The sequence below is a fragment of the Lepus europaeus genome, chromosome 13 (genome assembly GCF_033115175.1).
Source record: "Lepus europaeus isolate LE1 chromosome 13, mLepTim1.pri, whole genome shotgun sequence".
Lineage (NCBI taxonomy): Eukaryota > Metazoa > Chordata > Mammalia > Lagomorpha > Leporidae > Lepus > Lepus europaeus.
In genome coordinates this window covers 69,851,661-69,877,426 of record NC_084839.1, presented here as the reverse complement: position 1 = coordinate 69,877,426, position 25,766 = coordinate 69,851,661, and the positions used below count along the sequence as shown (strand labels likewise).

General features: G+C 57.5%; 3 protein-coding genes across 8 annotated transcripts; 2 read left to right on the top strand and 1 right to left on the bottom strand.

The window, feature by feature from the left end:
- Positions 1–373: 373 nt before the first annotated feature.
- RTKN (rhotekin) lies at positions 374–14,065 on the top strand. Of its 4 annotated transcripts, XM_062209689.1 has the most exons (13): positions 1,827–1,907; positions 2,514–2,664; positions 8,372–8,571; positions 10,180–10,241; positions 10,339–10,392; positions 10,498–10,615; positions 10,794–11,003; positions 11,511–11,605; positions 11,694–11,800; positions 12,017–12,145; positions 12,430–12,598; positions 12,709–12,813; positions 13,382–14,065. In XM_062209689.1, the coding sequence occupies exons 2-13, from the start codon at positions 2,593–2,595 to the stop codon at positions 13,699–13,701; spliced, it is 1,641 nt and encodes a 546-aa protein (XP_062065673.1). In that variant the 5' UTR covers positions 1,827–1,907; positions 2,514–2,592; the 3' UTR covers positions 13,702–14,065. The 4 variants fall into 4 exon arrangements, with proteins under 4 accessions (XP_062065670.1, XP_062065672.1, XP_062065673.1 ...); XM_062209686.1 differs by lacking the exons at positions 1,827–1,907; positions 2,514–2,664 and adding an exon at positions 374–589; XM_062209688.1 differs by lacking the exons at positions 1,827–1,907; positions 2,514–2,664; positions 13,382–14,065 and adding exons at positions 374–589; positions 13,299–13,377.
- A 98-nt stretch (positions 14,066–14,163) lies between these two features.
- WDR54 (WD repeat domain 54) lies at positions 14,164–17,710 on the bottom strand. Of its 3 annotated transcripts, none has more exons than XM_062209692.1 (10): positions 17,431–17,710; positions 17,067–17,289; positions 16,867–16,929; positions 16,432–16,498; positions 16,287–16,340; positions 15,849–15,976; positions 14,955–15,055; positions 14,690–14,852; positions 14,452–14,526; positions 14,164–14,375 (listed from the first exon to the last, which is right to left on the bottom strand). In XM_062209692.1, exons 2-10 carry the CDS (start codon positions 17,286–17,288, stop codon positions 14,244–14,246), a joined length of 1,005 nt encoding a protein of 334 aa, XP_062065676.1. In that variant the 5' UTR covers position 17,289; positions 17,431–17,710; the 3' UTR covers positions 14,164–14,243. The 3 variants fall into 3 exon arrangements, with proteins under 3 accessions (XP_062065676.1, XP_062065675.1, XP_062065677.1); XM_062209691.1 differs by having other exon boundaries at positions 17,575–17,710; XM_062209693.1 differs by having other exon boundaries at positions 17,620–17,708.
- A 111-nt stretch (positions 17,711–17,821) lies between these two features.
- Positions 17,822–25,330, top strand: C13H2orf81 (chromosome 13 C2orf81 homolog). The gene is made up of 4 exons (XM_062208716.1): positions 17,822–17,904; positions 23,337–23,567; positions 23,659–23,880; positions 23,966–25,330. The coding sequence occupies exons 1-4, from the start codon at positions 17,887–17,889 to the stop codon at positions 25,328–25,330; spliced, it is 1,836 nt and encodes a 611-aa protein (XP_062064700.1). The 5' UTR covers positions 17,822–17,886.
- Positions 25,331–25,766: the final 436 nt, after the last annotated feature.

The following is a 25,766-nucleotide window of genomic DNA, read 5'->3' as shown; positions in this document are numbered from 1 at the left end:
GCTTCGGGGTGAGACCAGGGCGGTCCCAGGGCCTGGCTAGATACCGATTGTGCCACGCGGGGACGCCTGTGGCTTCGGGATTTTCCGAGCCCAGCAGTCGGGCTTGCTAGGTGGGGGTGGTTGGTGGGGCGGGGCTTCTCTGAGCCCGCCCAGTCCAGGTGAGGCATTCTGACCCGGCCGGAAGGCTGCGCCCCCGCAGTGATCTCAAGCTGTAGGGTGCCTTTGGCTCGGGCTGTCGGGCCCTCCTGCTTGGTCTCCGGGTGCTGGCTGGGCGGGCCGGGCTTTCGGCGGGGGTGGAAGAGGAGGGTGCAGCGCCCTGCCCGGCCCAGGTGTCGTCTCCAGGGGCGGGGTTTGGGAACCCGGCAGCGGGAGATTCCCGGCCGGACTGGAGGGCGGGCGTCGAGGGACAGAAGATAGCAGAGACAGGAGCTGGGGCGCGCGAGGGGCGCAGGGAGCGCACAGGCGCGGGGCCGCCAGCATGTTCTCCCGAAACCACCGGAGCCGGGTCACCGTGGCCAGGGGGTCCGCCCTGGAGATGGAGTTCAAACGCGGCCGTTTCCGACTGAGCGTCTTCAGCGACCCGCCCGAGGTGAGAGCCCCGCGCCCCGCTGGTCGCGCCCTGGCTGCCCCGGCCGCCTTAGCCACCGGCCGCCGCCCGCGCGCACGCCGAGGGGCGGAGACGCCGCGGTCTGGGTACAAAGTGGCCGGAGTTGTTGACTTGAAAATCAGGTGCGGACCCTCTGCACGGTAATCGGACCTGTGCTGCCGCAGAGGTTCCCTGGCCAGGGTTGGGACGATTTGCCTCTTCTCCGAAAGACTCCGGCTTGGCCTCAATTTTAGGGGCCCCAGGCTTGATTCCCAAAATGTGCCTGGGTACGCTCCCGGCCCGGGCATCCTCCGGCGAAGGGCGGTGGGCAGCTAGACGGGCCCCAAACGCCTGGGCGCCCGCTCGGCCCCTGGCTGCCAGCACTTTCCTACAACCTGCCTCAACCATCCCGGCCGGCCGCGGCCACCCGTCTACACTGCGGGCCAGGGCTGCCTGCTTCACGAACGTCCTCCCCTAGGGCTCCTGCGGGCCAGCGCCTGGCGAGGCGGGTCTCTCTTTTAACTCTTTGGGGGTTATTTGCCACACCCTAACTTTCTGCCACTTTGCCAGGGGCGGAAAAGGAGCCCCGCAGCCCGCGGTCTCGGCGTCGCCGGCGTCTGAGCCCTACCTGCGACTTCCCAAGGAGGCTTGGGAGGGGGCTGGAGGCGCGCTGCTGAGCCAGGGCTGCGAGGGCGAGTGGCCACCCCAAAGCTGCTTCCTTCCTCCCATTTGGAGAGCCCAGCTCGGAGCTGTCCTTCCCTCCCGGGGCCTGGAAAGGGTTAAGTGAGGTGGGCCTGGCTCCCGGCCCCCTCTCGTTCCGGCTGGGATTCCAGGCCCTGATCCTGGCGGCCCAGAACAAAGGCCCTTTCACACCCATGTCCCAGTGTCCCAGGCTGTCTCTGAGTCAGAAGCTGGTGGCACTGGGGGCAACCCCTCACCCCCAGCAACTCGGCCCGAGGACCCCGCGTGGCGCGGCGTGGGGGAGTAAGGGGCGAGGCCCGCGGACCAGGAGGAGGGGCCTGAGAGCTGGGGCCGCCCCCGGGATCAGCCCTGCCTTCAGGGGCCAACGCCGTGGAGCCGGGGCGGAGCCGCAGGGCCCGGCTGGGCCGCCGAGCGAGCGAGCTAGCTAGTGAGCGGAGTGTGTGACTCCGTGGGCCTGGAGTGGAGGCGGGGGGCGGGGGGCAGGCTGCAGCTGGCTGGGAATCGGGGCTGGTTTCCTGTCTGGAAGGGAAGGGGCCTGCAGAGGGGAGCGGGGGCAGAAGCAGCAGGCAGGCACACCCCAGCCTCTCTCCCTCCCTCTCCTCCCTTCTGGAAACGCGAGGTAATCGTGAGCCTCGGGTGGGGCGGGCTGGACGGGTCCCCGAGTTGGAAGAGGTGGCCCTGGGAGCTGCACCACTAACGGACTCCCCACTTTGCCCCACTCCCTGGGCTCGCTCTGCCCTCAAGTCCTCAGCTCCGTGGCCCTTCTTCCTAACTTTCTCAAACTCCGCCGGAATCCCGCTGGGGGAGCTCCAGCGTGCCACAAACCCCAGGGCAGTGCGGAGCCTGCAGGAGGCGCCCCTCCCTGCCCTCTTCCAGCTGTGCCTGCCCCTCACTGCCCTCTCGGCACACAGGTTCTCTGTCCGCCAGGCCGGGCGTGTGGGCGGGGGCTGGGGAGGGGCCAGAGTGGGAATGAAAGGGCCTTTTTCTTCCACAGCTGGGAGAGCAGCTGCCACCAAAGCCAGCCTGGACACTGTGTGCCCAGAGCCCTCCGGGCAGCTGGCCTCCCCTCCTGGGATCCCGCTCCTCCTCACCTCGCTTTCCCTTCCCGTGGGCACAGCAGTGGCGAGGACAGTTTGTCACCGCAGCCAGAGGGGTCTAACGGGAGTGCAGAGGGACGGGGCAGCCTCTGCCCTCCCCCTCCACGAGCTAGCCAACCTCTTTCCAGACCAGGGAGCAGTGGGAGGAGGAACTGTGGGGCCCCTCTGGAGGGCTCAGCCGGGGAAGGGGCGCTGGGGCGCACGGAGATGCAGGACAGAATGCACATCCTGGAGGACCTGAATATGCTGTACATCCGACAGATGGCACTCAGCCTGGAGGTAATGGCACCACCCCCGGAGCACAAGGCCCCCCACTCTTGCGTCTCATCCATCTCTGCCCTGGCCACCCCTGCTGGAGCTGGGGGAGGGGGCGGGGCTTGCTCCGAGCTGGGGAGAGGGGCAGGTGGCTCTGTGTGCCCTGCCGTGGGTGCTGCCGCCGGCCAGAGCACTATGTTGGCAGCAGGTTCTTTACACCTGTCTCTGGAAGTTCGTGGGTGGGTGTGGATGTCGGCCCTGGAGACAAGGGCTCCTTGTGGGTGTGGAATGAAGAGAGTGCCACGGGAGTGATGTTTGCAGGAAGGATGTCGCCTGGACAGAGTCTGGACCAGGAGTAGGGGTTCTGCTGGCCCGAGAGATGGCAGGGAGCTGCTGCTCTGTTTACTGATTCTTAAACGCATTTATTGAACATGTGCTGTGTACCAGCCCCTTTCTAGGTCATGGCAGTCCTCAGTGAGCAAGACAGGAGAGCAGGCCTTCAACATGCAAGCCCGGAAATCATATCACAGAGTGGAATAATGGTGAAAACGGGGGTGGAATCAGAATCAGGCGGGAGGGGCAGCATCGGAGGTGGAGATCAGGGAGGGCCTCTGAGATCTCTGAGCTCAGGCGGGGGAAAGGCCCTTGGTGAGGAGGAGGGTGGCATGTTTGTGAGAAAGCAAACGAGCCAACATGGCTGGAACATAGGAGTTGGAGTGGAGCTAGCAGGCAGGAGCCCGGTCTTGCAGGCCTTGAAGGCTATGATCAAGCACTTGGATTTTACTCTCCATGTGATGCTGGGCCACGGAAGGGACTTCATCAGGGAATGGGGGAGGGGGACTTTAAAACAGGCTGCTGGTGGATGTCAGCTGGAACAGGCAATGGAGCTGAGGGAAGTGGGTTGACAAGAGAGGCAGCGAAAGACCACAGGTGCCTGCCTGAACCTGGTGGTATGGATTAAAACACTCATGGTGAGAAAGGGGGGGTTTCAAATGATGCTGGTAGATCTGCTCGGGCTTGCTGGGGGCAAGCAAAAAGAGGGGCAGCAAAAAGAGGACTCCAGGATGATTTCTAGCTGTATGGCCAAGTGGCCAGGTGCTGTGGCCCCGTCCTGAGATGGGGAAGATGAGAGATGTTGTGGAAGTGACCACCCAGGCCAGCAGGGGCTTGCTGGCGCAGGTCAGAGGCAGGAGTGAGTGTGGAAAGTGCAGATCAGCAATGGCAGCTTATGGCACGCATGCTGGTTCCCCAGCCCCACCCCCTGGGCCATAGTGGACACTGTTAGTCCCTGGCACTCTCTTCCCATGAGCCCAGAGGCTGCTTCAGAACCCTCCCCAGCAGAGGAGTCCTGGTCTGGTTTTGGCTGCTGCAGGAGGCAAGGGGCACCTTTATCTCATTTGTGTGCCTGGAGGGGCTACCTTTTTCTAACATGCAGAAAGGGGCCCCTGCACCTGCTGGAATGCTGGTGTTCCTAACTGTCCTGTGTTGGCCCAGGCGAGAGAACTGTCCTCTGCACTGTCCAGGTCACCAGTTACACATAGCCACTTCACCCTTAACTTTAGTTGATTCAAATAAAGCAAAGCACCAACCCCTTGGTGGTGTTAGCCGCAGGTCATAGTGCCAAAGGACGTTCTGTTTGTTCTAGCTTTCACAACCATACATTTCCGTCGTCACAGCAGGTTTCTTTGGCTGGAGTTGGTCTGTGTTTCTGAGTGTTTAAATTCCACATCCGGTGCCGGCACACCGGGTTCTAGTCCCGGTCGGGGCGCTGGATTCTGTCCCGGTTGCCCCTCTTCCAGGCCAGCTCTCTGCTGTGGCCTGGGAGTGCAGTGGAGGATGGTCCAGGTGCTTGGGCCCTGCACCCCATGGGAGACCAGGAGAAGCACCTGGCTCCTGCCTTCGGATCAGCGCGGTGCGCCGGCGCGCTGCCGGCCGTGGTGGCCATTGGAGGATGAACCAACGGCAAAGGAAGACCTTTCTCTCTGTCTCTCTCTCTCACTATCCACTCTGCCTGTCAAAAATTAAAAAAAAAAAAAAAAAGACAAATAGACAAATTCCACATCCTGGGACTACCCTCTCCTCTACTCCCCATGTGGCTTTTCCCCACAAGGGCCTGCTCAAGGTCTGGGGAAGAGGACGGTCTTGGTTTTCACGAAGGCCCACTGCTCCCATCCTGCCATGGGCCGAGTGTTCTATCCATTTCCCACCCAAGTTCAGCAGGCTTTCAAAAGAGAGATCCATTGATGTTCCAGGGAATGGCAAGAGGCAGTCCTGGCAGAGTAAATCCGAGAAGACTTTCTGGAGGAGGTGCTTTAAATTCCAGGTAGAAGGGAGGTGAGAGTGAGAGAAAACTTGTTTTAAAGATGTGCTAGAGCCGGGTGGAGGTTAGACCCTCCCATTTAGTCCACAAATAATGCAACGGAGGTGGGATACTTTCCAGTCTACAAACTAAGCCTCCCAAAGTTAAATCCTCCCCACTTGTCAAGTGTCTAAACCCAGCCTTGAGCCTGGTGAGATTCTGAAGGGAAGCAGAGGTGATGAGAAACAGAGCAGAAGTCAGGGACAGAGGGGGGCGGGCTGGCCACGGAGGGCCTAATGTGTGCTGTGACTCATCCTCCTTTGGCCCCTTGGGACCTGACCCAGGTCAGGCTGACACCCAACTCTGGCCACTTTCCCAAGAGAGCCTAGGGGAAATGCTGGGGGCGGGGAGGGAGTCACGGCCGAGCTCAGGGATCCGGAGCCTGGGCTGGGATTGCTGAGATCCTGTGCTCCCAGGGCGAGCCGGTTTCTAGGGCACTCCGGGTCGTGGGAGAGTGGATTCCAGGCTGCAGGGCTATGGGGAAGTGACCGAGGGGTCTGGGCCCCCAGTCCCGTTCACTCAGACTGGGCTCAGCGACCTCCCAGTATTCCCAAAGTGTAAGCTACTCTCCTCCCCTTGTCCCCGGGGGCAAGAGGTCACCTTGGAGAGCAACCGCAACCTGGGAGGGGCCTGCCGCCTCCGGCAGGGCTGGGAACCCTTTCCGGCTGTAACTGGGTCTCCGTGCTTGCAAGCCCCGGAGCCCAGAGCCTAGCCCGGCCAGGCGCCCAGAGAGACCGCCCGCACCCCTGCGCCCCTGGACCGCTCTCGCGGCAACTGGGAGCTGATGTCACCGGCGCCTGGAGCGCCGCGGGCGGAGGCCGGTGCGGCTGCGCCGGTGCTCCGGCCCCTCCGGCTTCTTGGGCTGGCGACTCCCCGGTCCCTGCGCGCCGATGCGCCAGCGCCGCACGCGCAATGGACCGGGCTAGGGAAGGATCCGTGAGTGCCGGGACTGGGCACGGAGGCCAGCCGTGAGGGGGCTCCAGGGCGCCTCTGCGCCCCACTCCTCGCCGGCTGTCCTCCGTTTGGGGTGTTTGTGGTGGGAGCCGGGTGCAGACTGGAGTGCAGGTTGGCAGGCGGTAAAGCTTAGCAGAGATAGAACCCTGGTGCAGGTAGACAAAACTAGGCTGGGAGGAGCTGTGTAGTCCAGGAGGGCGTCCTGAGGGAGGGGGCTTTGGGAACTGGTTGGCCTATTTGGGATGGTGCTGGGGTGGAGGGTGATGCAAGTGGGGTTAGCAGAGTGGCCCAGGAGACAGAAAGTGAAGGAAGCATCTGCAGGCAGACTGGACAGGGCTTTTGGGCGAGAGAACTTAGGGTGTTCGGGTATTGGAGACTTGAAGGCTGGCACCACCAGGGACAGTGGCAAGGAGGAGGAGGAGAGCTAGGACGAAGGAGATGGCAGGTTGGGGTGGCCTCATTCTTCCCCCTTGTCTGATTGGCTAGCTGGCTTGCCTCAAGTCCTGCCCCATCTGTACCCAGTGGCCAGGTTGGTCTTCCATCTCCTCTCTGATGCCTGCCCCCACCCCTTGCCCCCTCAGCCAAAAGCACACAGGGGCTGTTTGCTATGAGTGCCTGATTACTATGACAGGGCACTTAGGGAGCAGCCATTAGTGCCTGCATCTCTCGCCTCCCAGCTGCATTGTAGATGGGGAGGCTTGGACTTGACAAGGGTGCCCCAGTGGTCATGGGGCAGATGCTCCTGCTGCCCATGGGGCATCATTAACATCAGCACCCCCACCACGTCTGTGCACTCCATGCTAGGCATTGTCTCACTGAGCCCTCACAACCCTGGGATTTCACAGCTGGGGAAACTGAGGCTAGGGAGCTTCAGTGAATTGCCCAGTGCTTTGTAAGCACCACCACCTCCAGGGCTCCTCTCTGAGCCATGTTCCAGCACCTCCCTCAGGGCTTCCCCTCTGGCCCTTACCCGAAACTCCTAGACTCCTGGACACCTACCTTTCCACCCCCATTCTCCAGCTCTCCAGCTTGGGGGCCAGGAGTTGGTGGATCCCCTAATTTGGAATGCAGGTGGGGATCGGTGAAGCACGAGTGAACTCTGTAGGTGGTGAGGTGCTTCTCCACCGACCTTTGCCAATTAATGTCCCCTCCCCTCTGCCACATGAGTCTTCAGGGACAACCCTGGGTGGCCTTGAATATCTGTCCATCCTCTTTAGTTCTCGGTCCTCAGCCCTAGCTGCACCTTAGAATCTCCTGGGGAGTTTCCCAAAACTCATTCTGCCACTTTAAGGTGTTTGTGTGTGTGTGTGGGGGTCATTTTTAACTCAAAAAATTTAATATTTTTAAACTGTAACATAGAAAGGGTTACACAGAAAGTATCATAAGTATCTTTTCCATTCCTGGCTCCCAGGCCCACACCACCAGCAGTCTATCCCTAAGAATGCATATCTGTGTATATGCGTATATAGGCACACACACGTGTATGTCTACAACCTGCACAAACAGTATGATTCTGCTTTGCTTTCTCAGCAGTATTTTGGGGTTGTTCATGTCTGCACACGTGTGTGTCCCTCACTCTAATGTCTGTGCTATTATGACGTATAGACATGCTGTAACTTATTTAACCAATGCCGCATTGAAGGGCCTTTAATTTTGGTTTTTAGAGTAATGCCACGATTAGTTTTTTTTTTTTTTTTTTTTTTTGACAGGCAGAGTGGATAGTGAGAGAGACAGAGAGAAAGGTCTTCCTTTTTGCCGTTGGTTCACCCTCCAATGGCCACTGCGGCTGGCGCATCTCGCTGATCCGAAGCCAGGAGCCAGGGGCTTATCCTGGTCTCCCATGCAGGTGCAGGGCCCAAGCACTTTGGGCCATCCTCCACTGCCTTCCTGGGCCATAGCAGAGAGCTGGCCTGGAAGAGGGGCAACTGGGATAGAATCTGGCGCCCCAACCGGGACTAGACCCCGGTGTGCCGGCGCCGCAAGGCAGAGGATTAGCCTGTTAAGCCACGGCGCCGGCCATGATTAGTATTTTTGTCTATATGGTTTCCCCATTACACTTGTGACTGTATCAGTGGGATAACCCCTAGATACTGTAGAGTTGGATCAAAGGATATGTGAATTTACAGTTTTCATAGACTTTTCCAAACTGCACTCAAAAAAAACAAAACAAAACCATAGAAGGAACCTGTACTCTAAACCCTCAGATGCACGAGGACATCTGTACTTTTACAGAGCTTCTCCATCTGTTCCTGGGCAGGGGAGGTGGAAACTCCAGGGTTGCTCTTAAACTGCCTAAAACTTGAGTTTCCTGTCAGTTTCTCCCACCTGGGAACCAGGGCCAGGGAGGCTGGCGGGAGGGGGCTTCAGCCTGCGCCCTGATTGTTATTTCCTTTTCCCCCTTCCTCTGACCCTGGCTAGGACACAGAACTGCAGAGGAAGCTCGACCATGAGATCCGGATGAGGGAAGGGGCCTGCAAGCTGCTGGCGGCCTGCTCCCAGCGTGAGCAGGCTCTGGAGGCCACCAAGAGCCTGCTGGTGTGCAACAGCCGCATCCTCAGCTACATGGGCGAGCTGCAGCGACGCAAGGAGGCGCAGGTGCTGGGGAAGACAGGCCGGCGGTGAGCACGGCGGAGGCGAGGCCTCAGTGGCAGGCTTTATGAATAGCAGTGGTGCACGTGTGCCTCTGTGGGGTGAGGAGCACCGTGGAGATGAGCCCCTCCCGGAGCGTCCCCAGGGCCTGCAAGACACCTGGGTGGTGTCCATGGCTGTGTGTTGCTCAGAGGTGCCCTGGGGGTGGCTCGGGCTGGCCACTAGTGGCAGCCAGCAGGCTGAGGGGCAGGGGCTAATGCAGAGCCCTATTTCACTCAGCCCTGCTGTGATCTTGATGAGTCTGGCTGGCTGGCTTCTGGAAAACGAATCTTCTCAAAGCCAGCTCACCAAATGGTCGATTTGTTGAATGGCCGATTTACCAAAATTGACAATGGTTTGTTATACCCGGGGTTCACCATCAGAGACAGGAACTAGGAAAGGAAATAATAAAAAGACCACTTCAAGGAATGTCTGTCCATTCCCATTAATGTGCCTGAGCATCCTCAAAGGACCCAGCTCTGGCAGTGCAACCCAAGCCACACAGACAGCAGACTGCTGATCTGACAATGCTATGGCGACACGAACGTGTTGGAGAAAATACAGACAAAAGGATCATTCTGAGAACTGGCCATTTTTGGTAAATTGGCCATTTGGAGAACTCGTTATTGGCAGAGGAGCCTGCTTGCCTCATTAAGGCTGAGTGGGGAAACAGTCCCAGCCCCTCGCTGGCACAGTACCCATCTCAGCCATGAAGGCTGACACAAGGGAAACTGCCAGGGCGAGCGGAAAACCCACCCTAGAGCCGCCCCCCATGCAGGTGAGGGGAGCACCACCTGTGAGTGTGCTGCCTCCCGCGGGCCCGCTTGGACAGGCTACCCTGCCTTGTCACCACACAGCCCACACAGTGTAACCCGAGGTACACTCAAGTCCCTGGTGGCAGACACATTGCCAGCAGTGGCACCTCATCTAGCCGACGGTCCTAAGCAGGTAACTGCATTAGTGACACTGTGACTACATAGGGATAAACTGGCTGGCATATAGGGGAGAGGGGAAGGCTGCGTGTCTCATACTGGGGACAGGTGGAGAAGTTGCAGCCTCTCTGGCCAGCAGGGGACAGGGAAATCATAGCTGTGGGGCAGAGGGGGCTCTGTGGGAACTGGCACACAAGCATTCCCTACTTCTGTCTTTTCATCAAACACTGCTCCAACTATTTTCTGACTGACACAGTATGAGCTAGTAGTAGCGATAGGTGAATGAATGGAGCAGCCTCCCTATTACCATCAGAACAGCCTGCAGTGCCCCTCCCCCACCTGCTGCACCAAGCCTGCAGGTTAAAAGAGCTCTTGGAAGGGACTCTGTCTGGACACCTGTCCCCTCCAGGCCCCACTTGTCCCTGGCAGGGGTTTGGGGAGGTGGTCAGGCTTGAAGCCGGAGGAACGTGCAAGATGATGTGGCTCAAGTGTCCTTAATGTCCCCAGGCCCAGCAGACCTGGATTCAGGTGCCAGCTCCCTCTCAGACTCAGCCCTGCCGTGCCAGCCTGCCTGGGGGCCTGGGGGCTGGGCCCCTCGGGCAGGGCAGCGGGGCGGGGCGGGAGGGGGCTCCTAGGCCAGGTGAGGACACTGTGATTTACCCACAGGCCTTCCGACAGCGGGCCACCCACTGAGCGCTCCCCAAGCCGAGGCCGCGTCTGCATCTCTGGTAAGAAGCACAGCACCCCTGGATGCTGGCACCTGACGCCCACCCACAGGGTCTCCTGCCTCACCTCAATGTCTCTTCCCACCCCTCTGCCCCTCAGACCTGAGGATTCCACTCATGTGGAAGGACACAGAGTATTTCAAGAACAAAGGTGGTGAGTTCTACCCACCCTGGGACGAACGTGGGGCAGCGCCCTTGAGGTCGGAGGCACGGAGGTGTGGGGGACTGGTTTTGAGTGGCGCGCCCTCTCGGTCCCCAGACCTGCACCGCTGGGCTGTGTTCCTGTTGCTGCAGCTTGGGGAACAGATTCAGGACACAGAGATGATCCTGGTGGACAGGACCCTCACGGACATCTCCTTTCAGAGCAGCGTTCTCTTGTGAGTCCTCGTGCCCCGAGTTCTCAGATGCTGTTGCTCCAGGGGAGGAGCGGGCACGGGTGGGCAGGCGGCGGGCCTTCCCTGTGGAGCTGCCCTGTGCTTGCACCATCCACACCACCCGGACTGTCCCCCTGGACTTCCATGGCCACTCTCCTCTCTTCCTCCTGCACACCTGTAGCACGGAGGCGAGGCCAGACTTTGAGCTGCGGCTGGAGCTGTACGGAGCCTGTGTGGAAGAGGAGGGCGCCCTGGCTGGTGCCCCCAAGAGACTAGCCACCAAACTGAGCAGCTCCCTGGGCCGCTCCTCAGGGCGGCGTGTCCGGGCATCGCTGGACAGTGCTGGGGGCACAGGGAGCAGTCCCATCCTGCTCCCCACCCCGGCCGTGGGGTAAGGCCCTCCCTGCCTGCGTCCTGCCCACAGTGACCCATGTGTTGAGCATGCAAAACCCCTTTGCACTGCTGCCAGGACCTGTGGACATGTGGCGGTGGCCACACCCCAAGGCTGGCCAGTGCAGAACCCTTACGAAGGCAGGGAGAGTTCTGTGAACAGAACCGAGCTCCGCAGTTGGAGCAGGGTGGTGTGGGCCCATGATGGTGCCCTGCAGGCACCTGGAAGCACCCTGTGGAACCACCGAACTCTGAAGGGCTACCAATTACAGGCAAACTCCTTAACCTCTCTCTGTCTCATCTCCTACCTGAAGGAGCCACGAAGCTTACAGGCTGTCATGGGACTACAGTGGGATGACACACTAAAGCCTGGGTCGGAGCCAGTAAATGTACGCTCCCAGCCCCACTGGGGCGGCAGGCTCGTTTTGTGTGTGGCAGCCTCATGCAGCAGCCCCGCTCAGCGCTTGCAGCGCCTGCTGTCTAACGTGCCTGCTGCTCCCCTCTCCAGAGGTCCCCGTTACCACCTCCTGGCTCACACTGTGCTCACCCTGACAGCAGTGCAAGACGGGTTCCGCACACATGACCTTACTCTCGCCAGTCACGGTGAGTACGTGGGTGTGGAGGATGCTGGCTGGTGAGAGGTCCCTTCTCACTCCCCACCCTCACCCTGTACTTCCTCCTCCTCCCCCAGAGGAGAACCCCGCCTGGCTGCCCCTTTATGGCAGCGTGTGCTGCCGCCTGGCAGCCCAGCCTCTCTGCATGACTCAGCCCAGTGCAAGTGGTACCCTCAGGGTGCAGGTGAGGGGCCCTGTGGAGTGGGAGGGAACAGAGGGAAGGCTGAGGAGAGCCTGGGCCCCTCGGAACAGGACTCTTGAGAAAGCAAGGCCTGGGTGGAGGAAGAGGGGTGCGGCTAGACCAGCCGAGTAAAGGAGGGGAGGAGGGTGGACAAAAGGAGCAGGCTCGCCATGGGGGCTGGGAGTGACTCCCCCAGGAAACGTCGAGTCATTTATGCAGCAAGCTGGGGAGCTGCAGAACTGGGCCCGAGTGCACGGAGTCCTGAAAGGCACAAACATCTTCTGTCATCGGAGACCTGAGGACGCAGACGCTGGCGAAGAGCCGCTGTTTACTATTGCGATTAACAAGGTGACGGGTCCCCTGGTGGTGAGGCTACCAGGCACCTCTCCTTCAGCCCCAGGAGGGTGGGTGCAGACCTCAGAGACGAGAGCATGCAGCTGGCATCAGTGTCCTTGGACCGCTCTGTCCCTCCTTGCCTGGTTCAATCCCCCCAACCCTGACTCTAGACCGCCTGCCTCATCCTGCCTTTTGCTTCATGCCTTCCCACTCTGCTCAACAAAAGAAGGCTCCGCAAAAGCCCCACGAGCTCCTCCTCTCACTTCCGACTCCCATGGCCCCTCTTTCTCCTGCAGGAGACCCGCGTCCGGGCAGGGGAGCGGGATCAGGCCCCAGGCCGGCCCTTCACCCTAAGCATCAGTAACCGGTATGGGAATGATGAGGTGACGCATGTCCTTCAGACAGAGAGCCGGGAAGCCCTGCAGAGCTGGATGGAGGCCCTGTGGCAGCTCTTCTTCGACATGAGTAAGAGAGAGGGACTGGGGTTTGTTACTGTGCCAAGCGGAGTGTAAGGAGGAGAATGCCTTGGCAGAGGGCAGCCTGGCGCCCTCCTGTACTTAATGTTTTTCCTCCAGGCCAATGGAAGCAGTGCTGTGATGAGATCATGAAAATCGAAACTCCTGCCCCCCGGAAACCACCCCCAGCACTGGCCAAGCAGGGCTCCTTGTACCACGAAATGGGTGAGTGACAGCACACTCCAGGAACCTGATGGGAAGCAGGGCTGGGGGCTTCCAGGGAACCCAGACTGTGACAACAGAGAAAGCACACTCTGGGCTAAGGCAGTTCTCTAGGGCCCCAGGTCCCACCCCAGTACACTGTATTCCTTTCTCCTCTCCAACTCTTCTTAGAACCACCTCCACCACAGTTTCAAGCAAAACCCCAAAGAACCAGATTCATTTCATGGATTTCTTTCCTAACTTCTTCTTTTCTGTTTCCCTTTCTGCATGTGGCTTCCTGTCTCTTCCTCTGACCCCCCACTTGCCTGGCATTGCTTTCATTCTTCTCCTCTCTCGGTTTCCTCCTCTCCCCGTCCCCCTCCCCTCTGCGCCCTGTGTCCCACAGCCCTCTCAGAGCCCGTGGCCTCAGGGGGCCCAGGTGAGGGGCTGCTGCTGCAGGATAACGCGATCTCGGCTGAGATCCGGGCTTTGCTTTCCTCCTATTACAGTGACAGGTGACGCTCAGGGCTGGGAAGGCCTGGGCCTGAGCTCTGACTAGCCCCCTCCCCTCAACCCCCTCCTGGTGCCACAGCTATTGAGCCGCTGGATGACATCGCGGCGGTGACAGACATCCTGGCCCAGCGAGAGGGCCCGAGGCTGGAGACACCCCCACCCTGGCTAGCCATGTTTACAGACCAGCCCGCCCTGCCCAGCCCCTGCTCGGCTGCCCCAGCCTGGACCCACCCCCTGTCCTGGGGGCGACCCCGAACCTTTTCCTTGGATGCTGTCCCCCCAGACCACTGCCCTGGGGCTTCCCGCTTGGTCGCCCCTCTCCCCCCGCAGCGACCCCCACGGTCCAAAGGCCTCTGCAGCAAAGGCCTGCCCCGCACTTGGCTCCAGTCACCAGTGTGAGAGAAAGGTGCTGGCACCAGGATCTGGCCAGAAGAGAAAGTGACCAAATGCAAGTGGGCTCTGGATACAGCACTGCCCCAGCAAGTTGGCCAGTTTGGCCACTTCTTCCTCTGCTGGACCGGGGATAGGCTGGGGAAGGGGGAGCAGAAGACTCTCGAAGCTGTGGTTGCCATGGTACTAAGAGGCTCATTCCTGAGGCTGGCCGGGACACCCCCACCGAACCCTTCCTGGGAGAAAACTGGAACCAACCCTACCCTACCTCCCTGCACTAACCAGCTTTGAGGATGGCGCTCAGGAGCTGTGGGAGAGAACACGTCTCCCTGTGACTACACACCGACCATTAAAGTTATTTAACAGCAGCCTTCACCTGGTTCTTGGAGACAGGTTGCCTCTGTCAGCTCAGCCTGGACCTGCCCCAGCCCCCGTTCCCTGCAGCCCCTCTCCCAGCTGTGAAGGACGGTGGTACCACTGAGTAATCAGACCAGGGCCAGGTGGAGGGGGTACTTTATAAATACCACAAGGAGAAAGGGAGGCTGCTCTTCTCACACACTGCTGAACCTCAGGATCTCGGCGAGGTCGTAGCCAGTCACAGCAAAGGAGCTGCCGGAGGGATCACAGAATCGAGCCCCACACAGCTGGGTGTTGGATACACACTCCCCGTGACAGTGTTCCACCTGGGGAGAAGACGGCCGCTCAGGACCTGCCGCCTCAGGCTCGGGCTCCCTGAGCCGGCCCTCCCATGACACACACCTCAATGGAGCCACTCTCTGGGCTTCTGCTCAGTTTCCAGATGTGCACAAAGGTGTCCTCGGCTGCAGAGAGCAGCTACGGGGAAAAAATGGAGGGGGACTGGGAGTCGGAACACAGCCGACAGGTCTGGAAGCCTCAGGCAGGGGCCTGCCCAGGGTGGCAGAGACAAGCCTGGGACGTTTCTCTCACCATCCCAGCACCAGGGGAAGGGTGTGTGGGGATGTGGGAGGAGACTGACCTTCCCCACCTCCGGAGCTAGGTCCAGAGCACAGATGGTCCGGGCGTGGGCGCTGATCTGAACGTGAAGCGTTCCTTTCATGGCCTCATACAGACGCACTTGCCCATTCCCATAGCCTGCTGCTACAATCCCCTGCCACAGCTTCACAGAGGGGCAGGGCACCCTGCATGGGTGACACCGGACTTTGATTTCCCCAGACCCAAGCCCACTCCCCATCCTGAAGCTACGTAAGAAAGGCCTCACAGCCCCCGAGTGTCTCACCTACCCGAATCCCGGAATGCGGGTCAATAACGTGAATTCGGGCCCTGACCGCCACACACACAGCAAGCCCGAGTCATCCGCTGTCACCACGTCTGCCATATAATCCTGAAGGGAAGAGACAGGGTCCAGCCTCCCCCTGCCCCACTGTGTGCAGGCAGCCAGGGAGCATCTCTCTTGCTCCAGGAAGGGTCACGTTGCGAGGCCCTCCTCGCTGTACCCTCCCCAGTTCCCTCAGGAAACACCAACTGTTTTCACGGCATTTCCATAGAGTCTCGCAGCCACTCCCCTGCCCCAACGCAAACACATCATGTGTTGGGAGGAGGTGCCTAAGTGTCCTCCCTGGATGGATGATGTAACTGAGGCCACAGTGCCGCAGCCTCCTAGAGGTCTTGCAGTAAGCCAGTCCATCACAGCTTGCAGTGGCTCCCAGACCCCAGGCGGACAGGCCCAGCTCAGGACACCAACTGGGAAATACATTCCCTGTGCTCAAGAGGCTTGCAGTCCAACTGGGGAGACAAGAGTTGTCTTTAAGGGCAGTGTCAACTCGGGGTTCAGCTAAGACTAGGAGGAAGACTTCCTGGAGAGGGAGGCACTAGAGCTGGGACTGCATGGGTAGAACTTGCCCAGGTGCAGAGAAGGGAACTACACGTATCAGAGCTGGAAGGCATCTTAGGAACCATCTATTATGACTCTTCAGCTCATAGCAGTACTGAAAAGTCTTCCTGAACTGTAAAATGTCATATAAATGCAAAGTATCTCTGGCCTGCACCTGAGGCTGCTGAAATCTAGGTAAGTTCAGATTTGCCCAAAGTCATCCAGCTGCTTAGTGGCAGAGCCAAGACTCAAACCAGGGGCCCCCGCCTCCCAGGCTCATTGGCACGGGTAGAAGTGCACTCACCCCTCCCTGGACAGGCTCAGTGGCGATGTCTGTGATTGACGTCTGATGCCCCGCCAGCTCCTCACTCAGTACGATGTTGGGACCCTTGGCTGGGATGTCAAACACCAGCACCCGCCCTGACCATGTTCCTGCAGCCAGAACCAGTACCCAGCTGGTGGCCTCCTGACCCTCCTGGGTCTCCAGCCATCACACTCGGTACTCCCTTCAACCCAGAAACCTTGGTACCACAAACCCCTCTCTCACTGCTCCAGCAGCCCCTGTCCCTCCATTCCTTACCCATCCTACCCCCGCTGCCCCTCTGAACCCTTCGATGCATTTTTGGGGTTTCTCGACCCCCTTCACTCCCACTCTTCCCTCCAGCCCTTTATAGTTTCCTTAGGTTCTCAGCCACAGCCCACATCAAAGCATCCCTCAATGCCCTGCCCTTGGCCCCCTCACCCACACAGATGAAATGGCCGCTGGCAGCAATTCCCCGGGCAAACACAGCCTGTACTGAGTACGAAAGGGGAAAACTATCAGATATAGCATCTCCCCCAGTCCCAGCACATGCTCCCTCCCCCCACCCCACTTGGTCCACAGGTACCTGGAGGGGCATCTCCAGTGTCCAGTGCATGCCAGTACACCATGATGGAGCCATCAGACTCAAACATCTGGAGGAGGGGACAAGGACCTGGGCATAACCCAGCTGATCTTGGCTGAGTTCTGTGCTCAGTGTTTTGACCTAGCCATGTAACTCCTCAGAACCATTCTGGGAAGAAGGTCCTGTTTGTGTCCCCATTTCACAGAGGAGGACACTGAGGCCCAGAGAAGTTAACCGCCCTGGATCATCTAGCTAGTGAAGGGGCAGCTAGCTGTTGGAGATGGCAGCTGGGAACTGGAGAAGGCAGGAAGAATGAAGAGGAGACGTGGGAAGAGTGGGCTAGGCGTGTGAAAAGTAAGGGAACGTTTAGAAGCAAGCGGAGAAGGGCCTGGGAGGCGGGGGCGGGGGTGGTGGAGGGCAGGAGGGTCCTCTTCTTGCCTGTATTCCTCGGTGTGAGGTGAGAACCAGCAGTACCCGGAAGGGGAGGACGCACCAGTGGACCTGCAGGAGGAGGAGTAGAGAAGGGGGCTTGAGTGCGAATGCAGGGGGTTACAGAAGGCCTATCCCTTAAGGTTTGGAGAGAAAAGGCAGGAAGCAGGACTGGCTGCTCCAACACGGCTTCCAACTCCATACCTCACCTGAGTGATGAGAGGGGGGCTCACTCCAGCGCCCTCCTTAGCCTGGAGCTGGCGCTGTACCAAGGACCCATCCTCAGGGGCAGCGCTAAGAAGCTGGGCGCTGGGCCCATGAACCACACCAAAATGTTTGAGGTTCCCAGTGGGCAGCTGCAGCACACTGAGGTTGTTGCACAGGGCGGCGGCCGAGCCTCGTAGCGGGATGGAGTGCTCCCGGCGGAACATCCTGAGGAGGGGACACCCGAATCACCTGGCGCGCGGGAAACGCGACAGCGGACTCCAGGGGCCGGGCAGGGGCACCGCAAGAGACCCCTGAGGCCGGGTCACTGATAAGCTGCCTCTAGGATGGTGATGGAGGGAGGGTCACCTGGCGTGGGGACGGTCTCGCAGAGGAGGAGCAGGAAGTTCCAGGGCTGAGTCATGGGGCGATGGGGGAATCCCGCAGGAGGAATGGTGATGGCATAGGACCCCGTGACCCCAAGCTCCCGAGCCAAGAAGGCCCCTTTCTCACTCCGTTCGGTTCCGCGAATCCTTCGTCCCGGGTCAGAGGTCACACCTGGTGCTCCAGAACCGCTCGCCTGATCCCGGGAACGCCGGGTACCTCCGAATCCGCCGCCACCATAGAGACGACGCACACACGCACGGCCGTCGGGCGGGGCGAATAGCCGGAGCGTGCGGCGTGCGGCCGCGGTTGCCGGGGCAACCGTGGGCGGAGCGAACGACCTAGCGCGCCGCGTCGTTGCCGAGGTGACCGTTAGGCGGCGGCCGCGGAGGCTGGGCCCGAAGGGTGCTGAAGCGCACGTTGGAGCCACCCCCGGCGGCGATGGCGCACGAGGGCTCGGTGAGCTTCAGCTCAGCTGGGGGGTGCGCCAGAGCCCGGGTCGGATTTTAAGGTCGGAGGCGGGAACAGTGGGGTCAGCTCCGCAACCCCTCCTTGCTCCCGCGGCAGTCCAGTATGACCAAGGACGCCACCTGCACCATGCCCACTCACAGGCTCTGTCACACTCAGGCCCTGAGGGAAAGGACCACTGGGTGGTGTAGAGGCTAAGAACAAGTGAATGTGGACCCAGCTACTGCATGTAATAAGCTTCTTAAACTGAGGTGCCCTAAAATTTAAATGATCCGAATTGGTCAGGCATTTCGGGAGGAACGGGTTGAGAGTAAGTCATGTATTTTCAGAATTTTAAAAGGAAGAAATGGATTTAAAAACACTGAGGCTGCACTTGAAAGTCAAAATATTTAAAAGCTGGAGACTTAGGGGTGGGTATTTAGCTTGGTGATTGAGATGCCTCCTGGCCCGTATCTGAATACATGGGTTCTATCCCTGCTTCAGGCTCCTGATTCCAGCTACTACAGACCTACAGGAGGCAGCGGTCATAGGCTCAGAGCATGGAGTTCCTGCTACCCAGATGTGGATTGAATGCCTGGCTTCTGGCTTTAGCCAGGCCCCAGCAGTTATGAGCACTTGGAGAGTGCACTGGCATCTTTGCCTGTCTCTCACACTCTATGTCTCAAAACTAAGAACAAGTCAGAAATGTTCAGATACAAGAGAACACATCTGTCCTCTCTGATCAAGTTATACCTTGGCATGATCACTATCACAGGTGTCAGCCATGGCGCAGGGAGCGGAGGTGTGGAAGGGCAGGAACCACCTCTGGTCCCAGTCCTGTCTGCCCTGCTCCGGCCAAGCCTGGCTGGGGCCCTGGGCCAGTCCCTGGGCTTGCAAAAGGGCTGTTCTCACAGAAGGAGAGAGGAAATGAGGTTTGAGGCATTTTGAGTTCAGGGTAAGATTTAAGGATCACCAGATTTGGGACAGAATGAATTTTAGGGGACATAGAGCATGAGGCAATATAGTTGTGGAGTTGGGAGAGTAGGCAGGTGTTTGGGGAGTACACTGTTTGGATGTAAATATTGGTGGGCACCAGGTTTGGAGAGACTGTTATGGGAAAGTAAGAAGGCTGTTAAGAAAGTGTTAGTTAACTCCTGTGTCCCTAAAGTAAGTTTGGGAGACTAGCCTTTTCCTGTCTATGTGGGTTTTTCTTGATTACAAAAGAATAGGAACTCACGGTAGAGAACTTATAAAACAGAGGAGCACATAGGAAAGACGCATACCCATTGTTAATGTTCTTGGTGTCCCCTTCCCTTCAGCACTTACTGGTGTACATATCTGAGATCATTGTATGTATTTTTGAATACTGTTCCTTTCAGTTAATATTACATCTTTTTTAAAAAGATTTATTTATTTGAAAGGCAGAGTTACAGAGAGGCAGAGGCAGAGAGAAAAAGAGAGAGAGAGAGAGAGAAGTTTTCCATCAACTCGTTCACTCCCCAGATGATCACAACTGCTGGAGCTGCGCCAATCCGAAGCCAAGAGCCAGGAGCTTCTTCCAGGTCTCCCACATGGGTGCAGGGGCCCAAGCACTTGGGCCATCTTCTACTGCTTTCCCAAGCCATAGCAGAGAGCTGGATCAGAAGTGGAGCAGTCAGATCTTGAACCGGTGCCCGTATGCCATGCAGGCACCACAGGCGGTGGCTTTATCTGCTACGCCACAGCGCCGCCCCCCAACATTATATCTTAATCATTTTCATATGCTATTGCAAATTCTTCCTGGAGAGTACCTTCAGGGGCTGGCACTGCAGCATTATCAGGTGCAGTGCTGGCGTCCCATGATTCCCAGCTGCTCCACTTCCGATCCAGTTCTGTCTTTCATAAAATAAAATAAATCTTTCAAAAATGAGGTTACCACGTGGGAGACTGGAGGAGGCTCCTGGCTTTGGATCGGCGCAGTTCCTGGTTCCTGGCTTCAGATTGGTGCAGCTCCGGCCATTGCGGCCAGTTGGGGAGTGAACCAGTGGATGGAAGACCTCTCTCTCTCTCTTTCTCTCTCTGCTTCTCCTTCTCTCTCTGTGTAACTCTGACTTTCAAATAAATAAATAAATAAATATTTTTTAAAAATGAGGTTACCTTCAATTATTAAATAGTTATAACAAATTAACCATATTATCTTTTTCTTAGATTTTTTTTTTTTGACAGGCAGAGTGGACAGTGAGAGAGAGAGAGAGAGAGAGAGAGAGAAAGGTCTTCCTTTGCCGTTGGTTCACCCTCCAATGGCCGCCGTGGCTGGCGCACTACGGCCAGCGCACCGCGCTGATCTGAAAGCAGGAGCCAGGTGCTTATCCTGGTCTCCCATGGGGTGTAGGGCCCAAGCACTTGGGCCATCCTCCACTGCACTCCTGGGCCATAGCAGAGAGCTGGCCTGGAAAAGAGATATTTTTCAGTATTTTGCTATTATAAATACACACAGTGAACATTTTGGAGAGCATACCTTTTGGATGTATTTATAGAATTAGAATGGCGCTGCGGCTCACTAGGCTAATCCTCCACCTGCGGCGCCGGTACCCCAGGTTCTAGTCTCGGTCTGGGCGCCAGATTCTGTCCCGGTTGCTCCTCTTCCAGTCCAGCTCTCTGCTGTGGCCCTGGAAGGCAGTGGAGAATGGCCCAGGTGCTTGGGTCCTGCACCCGCATGGGAGACCAGGAGGCACCTGGCTCCTGGCTTCGGATTGGCGCAGCGTGCCGGCCATGGTGGCCATTTGGGGGGTGAACCAACGGAAGGAAGACCTTTCTCTCTGTCTGTCTCTCTCACTGTCTAACTCTGCCTGTCAAAAAAAAAAAAAAAAGAATTGCAGGGTTAGAGGAGTAAAAACATATTTAATACTCTTCATACATACTGCTGTGTTGCTCTCCAAAAACATTGTTCCACTTAGCTTTCCCATCAGCATGGTATTACATTATGTACTTTATCAAACTACACCAGCATTGAGTCCTCTTATTTTGAAAATCATTTCTGGTGCTGGTGATGTGGCATGGCATGGCATTAAGCCATTGCCAGCAGCACCAGCATCCCAATTCCAGACCTGGCTGCTTCACCTTTAATCTAACTCTCTGCTAATTCACCTAGGAAAGCAGCAGAGAACAGGCCAAGTGCTTGGGTCCCTGCACCCATGTGGGAGACCTGGAAGAAGCTTCTGACTCCTAACTTTGGCCTGGCCCAGCGCTGGCTGTTACAGCCATTTAGGGGGTGAACCAGTGGATGGAAGACCTTTCTCTCTATGTCTCTCCCTCTTTCTCTGTAACTCTGCCTTTCGAATAAATAAAATGAATCTTCTAGGATAAAGAAAATTGCTAATCTTCATAAACTAAAAATCAGAAGCTCAATTAAGTTGGCATCTTTTTGATTTTTAAAAATTTAAAAATTTTGTGTATTCATTTATTTGAATGGCAGAGTGACAGAGAGAGATTCCATCCTCTGATTCACTTCCCAAATACCCACAATAGTCAGGGCTTGGTCAGGCCAAAGTCAGGAGCCAGGAATTCCATCCAGGTCTCCCACTGGAAACCGAATACTTGGGCCATCTTGTGCTACCTCCTACACGCAGTAGCAGGAAGCTGGATCAGATGCACAGAGTAGCCAGTACTGAAACTAGGCACCCCTGTATGAGATGGAGGCATCCTGAGTAGTTGTTTCACTGGCTGTGGCACAATACCAGCCACATCTTTTGATACTTTTGAAGGTTGGACATTCTTTTTCAAATATTTATTAGTTGTCCAGAGTTTCTGTTTTTTGTGAAGTGTTCTTTGCTTACCTTTGGGGTCTGCAATAATTTTTGTTTTATATGATTCTTTTTTTTTAAAAGGTGTATTTATTTATTTGAAAGGCAGAGTTACAGAGAGAGAGAGGAGAGGCAGAGAAAGACAGAGATGTCTTCCATCTGCTGGTTCACTCCCCAACTGGCCGCAATGGCCAGAGCAGCGCCAATCTGAAGCCAGGAACCAGGAGTTTCTTCTGGGTCTCCCATGCGGATACAGAGGCCCAAGGACTTGAGCCATCTACTACTTTCCCAGGCCATAGCAGAGAGCTGGATCAGAAGTGGAGCAGCCGGGACTCAAACCAGCACCCATATGGGATGCTGGCACTGCAGACGGCAGCTTTATCTGCTATGCCACAGCGCTGGCCCCATATGATTCTTTTTAAAAGATTTATTTATAGGGGCTGGTGCTGTGGCACAGTGGGTTAAAGCCCCAGCCTGTAGTGCTGGCATCCTATAGGGGTGCTGGTTCAAGTCCTGGCTGCCCCACTTCTAATCCAGCTCCCCGCTAATGTGCCTGGAAAAGCAACAGAGAATGGCCGAAGACCTTGGGCCCCTCCACCTATGTGGGATACCCAAAAGAAGCTCCTGGCTCCTGCCTTTGACTTGGCCCAGCCCCAGCATTACAGCCATTTGGGGAGTGAACCAGCAGATAGAAGAGCTCTCTGTCTGTCTCTCTGTCTACACTTCTCTCTGTAACTCTGCCTTTCAGATAAATAAATGTCTTTATTTATCTGAAAGGCAGAGTTACAGACAGAGAAGGAGAGATAGATCTTCTATCTGCTGAATCACTCCTCAAATGCCCACAATAGCCAGGGCTGGGTCAGGCTGAAGCCAAGAGCCTGGTATTCCATGTGGATCTCCCACATATAGGGGGCAGGGACATATGTACTTGAACCGTCATCTGCTGCCTTCCAAGGTGCACTAGCAGGAAGCTGGATCAGAATCGGGTAACTAGACTCTAACTGGTACTCTGATGTGGGACGTGGGAGACCCAAGCAGTGACCTAACCTGCTGCACCACAATACCTACCCGTTTATGTGAGTTTTTAATATATTTGGAGATATATTAATACCCTTTTACATATCTGTTACAAATAGTTTTTGTTTGCAACATAGGATAAAGTCAGACAGACCAGCATTTGAATTTTGATTCCATGTCTTCCTACTTGTGTGATCCTGGGGGAAACAGATAAAATGAGGATAAAAATAGTTAACATGTACAGAAGTCTCTCTATGTCAGCAATAATTCCAGTACCATTTATTGACCCACCTTCTCTTCAGTGCTTTGGACTTTTCAAGAGCTCTGAACATTTTACACTAATGCAAATAGCAAGGTCATGGAGTTATAGCTTTCTGTAGCTTGGGGTTACTAACTGTGTGCTCCGAAGCAAATGATGTTTAAGTTCCCGTCAAGCTTTAGTTGTGTGGTCTATAACATAGGATCGGTGGGCTGTTAACAGAAATTAAGTTATTTCGATCAGCCAGCCAGCCAGCCAGCACCTGTCCACAGTAGGCTCTTAGGTAAATTGTTGGTCCTTTGCCTTGAGTGCATCAGGTGCGCCTCCTTTCCGCAGAGGACACTCCACCTTCTGACTTGACTGCCTGGCCCCTTTCGCTCCCACAGAGGCAGGAGAGGCAGGCCCGAGATCGCGGGGTGACCCGGTCCAAGGCAGAAAAGGCACGCCCGCCCACAGTCCCAGTGCCACAGGTGGACATCGTGCCTGGGCGCCTCAATGAGGCCGAGTGGATCGCTCTCACTGCTGTCGAGGAGGGTGAGGATGTGGTGGGGGACATCCTGGCCGATCTGCTGGCTCGAGTCATGGACTCTGCCTTCAAAGTCTACCTGACCCAGCAGGTGAGCCTGGCCCCGGGTCCTCCAGACCCAGCTCCTCCCTGTCACGCCCTCCGGTCAGTGCCCAGCTGAGACCTTTCACTCCTCCCCACAGTGCGTTCCATTTACCATCAGCCAGGCCCGGGAGGCCATGCTGCAGATCGCCGAGTGGCGCTTCCTGGCCCGGGACGAGGGAGAGTCTGCCGTGGCCGAGGATCCCACATGGGGCGAGGACGAGGAGCCCTTGCCCTGCACGACAGATGCCTGGGCTCAGGGCTCAGTGCCTGTGCTGCACGGGCGGCTCTCCGAGGGCCAGGAGGAGACCTTCCAGAGCGAAGTAAGCCCAGCCTCTTGCCTCCTTCCTCAGGAATCTCTCCCCTCTCCCCTTTCTGGCCTCTCACTGTCAGGTGCACTTCCTGCAGGACGCTGGGAGCCAGGACCAGATCCCGTTGGGAAGATTGTGGCTGGATAGACGCTCCCAGGGGCAGACCGGATCTTGGGAGCCCTCTCCAGAGCTTAGAGCCACCTCGGGCCGCCCGCTGACCCCAGAGCCAGAGGCAGGGCCCGGAGATGTTTTGGAAGAAGCAGACAGCCATCATTCCTCCGCTGAGTCCTTGCACAGCTTCCAACTGCCGTGGGTGGAGGTGGGGCCTAGGGAAGGTCCCCACCTTTCTCTGGAGCTGTCCCAGGTAGCCAGCCCCCAGGCTCCGGCCCTGAGGCCACAGCCTGGCTCTCTCCTGTCGCTGGAGGATCTCTACTACTGCATGCCCGCACCGGACAAGGACGCAGCTGGGGACCGAATGGAGCTCAAGAGGGAGGAACTGCCCCCCATCGCCTCGGTCGCCGCCCTGTCAGTGGGCTCTGAGGACCGCCCCACCCAGCTCGGTCCCTCGGTGCCCTTTCGGTGGCAGCAGCCGGGGCGCTGGCATGCGCGGCTGAATCCGCCTCACTCCAGGATGGACCGCAGAGCCACCAGAAGGCGCCTGGACTCCGCCAGGTTCCCACGCCACTGGGTGCAGCCCCTGGCCACGGTCCTGATCCCAGGCTCAGAGAGGTACTCTATGGAAGCCTACTGTGGGCACCAGCAGAGCAAGAAGACCAAAGCCCAGGCTGTACCCCAATTCCCTGGCCCTGGCGACTGCACCTCCCCAGCAATGTTCTTCTCCCTCTACCCTGGCACTCCTTTCCGTCCCTTGGGCCGGGGCCGCCGACTCAAATTCCCCACTTCAAACTTAGGCCCACTGCAGTCATCCTCTGGGTCAAAGATGCCATTCTTCAGCCCCAGGCTCCACTTCCTTGCACCACAACCGAGGCTGCCTGAAGAGGCCAGAAGCCTCGGCCCCAAGCCACGGCCCAGTGCCAAGTGGCCCAGTGGTTGGGAATGGGAGGCAGAGCTGCTGGATGAGCTATGGACAGGCCAAACCCGTGCACCTTCACGGGGCCTGGGGACTATAGACAAAGAGGGCCGAGACCATGACAGATGGCCTCAGCCTGCCCAGGTTCTCGAGGCCACAACCCAGGTGCTGTGGAAGCCCTTGCTGCAGCCAGAAGCTGTGAAGCTGGCTCCTGGGGTGACCCTGTGGGAACCTGGCACCAAGGTGCTGCTCAGCTCTGCTGTATCCCAGGAGGAAATCCAAGAAGACAGCACCTCTCCTCCCACTGAGCTGCAGCACCCTATCCAGATGGGTGCCCCGAAGCCCCACGTGATGCCAGCTCAGCTAATTAAGAACTCCACCCCCAAAGTATGGCAGGTGCCCTCCAAGCCCCCACCCCCTGCTGAGCCCTGAGCCTCTGGCAGTGGGAATTAAACCTTCCCTCAGAATAAACATCTGAGTCGCCTTGGGAATTGATCTGATGTCCCTGTCAGTTTCTTCCAAGAGTGTCCAGTCTCTTACTGGACCCCAAGGGGAGCAGTTGTCTGCAGGCCTGGAAGCTAGCCCACTGGTTGCAGGGAATAGTTCTATCACTACCCTCAGGAGATCCTGCTTTAGAGCCAAGGCTGCTGCCCATTGGGGACATTCTGGAGCCATCCCTCTCCCAAAGGAACAGATGTAAAACCTGGAAGTGGGGTCTGGCTTGGTAGGGAGAACATAACCTTCATTTCTCTAGGGGAAACTGGGATGACCCTGCTTAAGCTCACAGGGACTCGAGTCACAGGAACTGGGCTTCTTTTCCCTCCCTACTCCCTGGTGCTTAGTTAACTTTAGACTCCCAGCTCTGTCC

Coding starts and splice junctions, on each gene's coding strand:
- RTKN (XM_062209686.1), top strand. CDS start 479: ATGTTCTCCCGAAACCACCGGAGCCGGGTCACCGTGGCCAGGGGGTCC. Junction 10,393..10,497: donor GTATTTCAAGAACAAAGGTG/GTGAGTTCTACC, acceptor CTCGGTCCCCAG/ACCTGCACCGCTGGGCTGTG. Junction 10,616..10,793: donor TTTCAGAGCAGCGTTCTCTT/GTGAGTCCTCGT, acceptor GCACACCTGTAG/CACGGAGGCGAGGCCAGACT.
- WDR54 (XM_062209692.1), bottom strand. CDS start 17,288: ATGTTCCGCCGGGAGCACTCCATCCCGCTACGAGGCTCGGCCGCCGCC. Junction 16,930..17,066: donor GCCCCCCTCTCATCACTCAG/GTGAGGTATGGA, acceptor CTCCTCCTGCAG/GTCCACTGGTGCGTCCTCCC. Junction 15,977..16,286: donor CGGCCATTTCATCTGTGTGG/GTGAGGGGGCCA, acceptor TTCTGGCTGCAG/GAACATGGTCAGGGCGGGTG.
- C13H2orf81 (XM_062208716.1), top strand. Junction 23,568..23,658: donor AAGTCTACCTGACCCAGCAG/GTGAGCCTGGCC, acceptor TCCTCCCCACAG/TGCGTTCCATTTACCATCAG. Junction 23,881..23,965: donor AGGAGACCTTCCAGAGCGAA/GTAAGCCCAGCC, acceptor CACTTCCTGCAG/GACGCTGGGAGCCAGGACCA.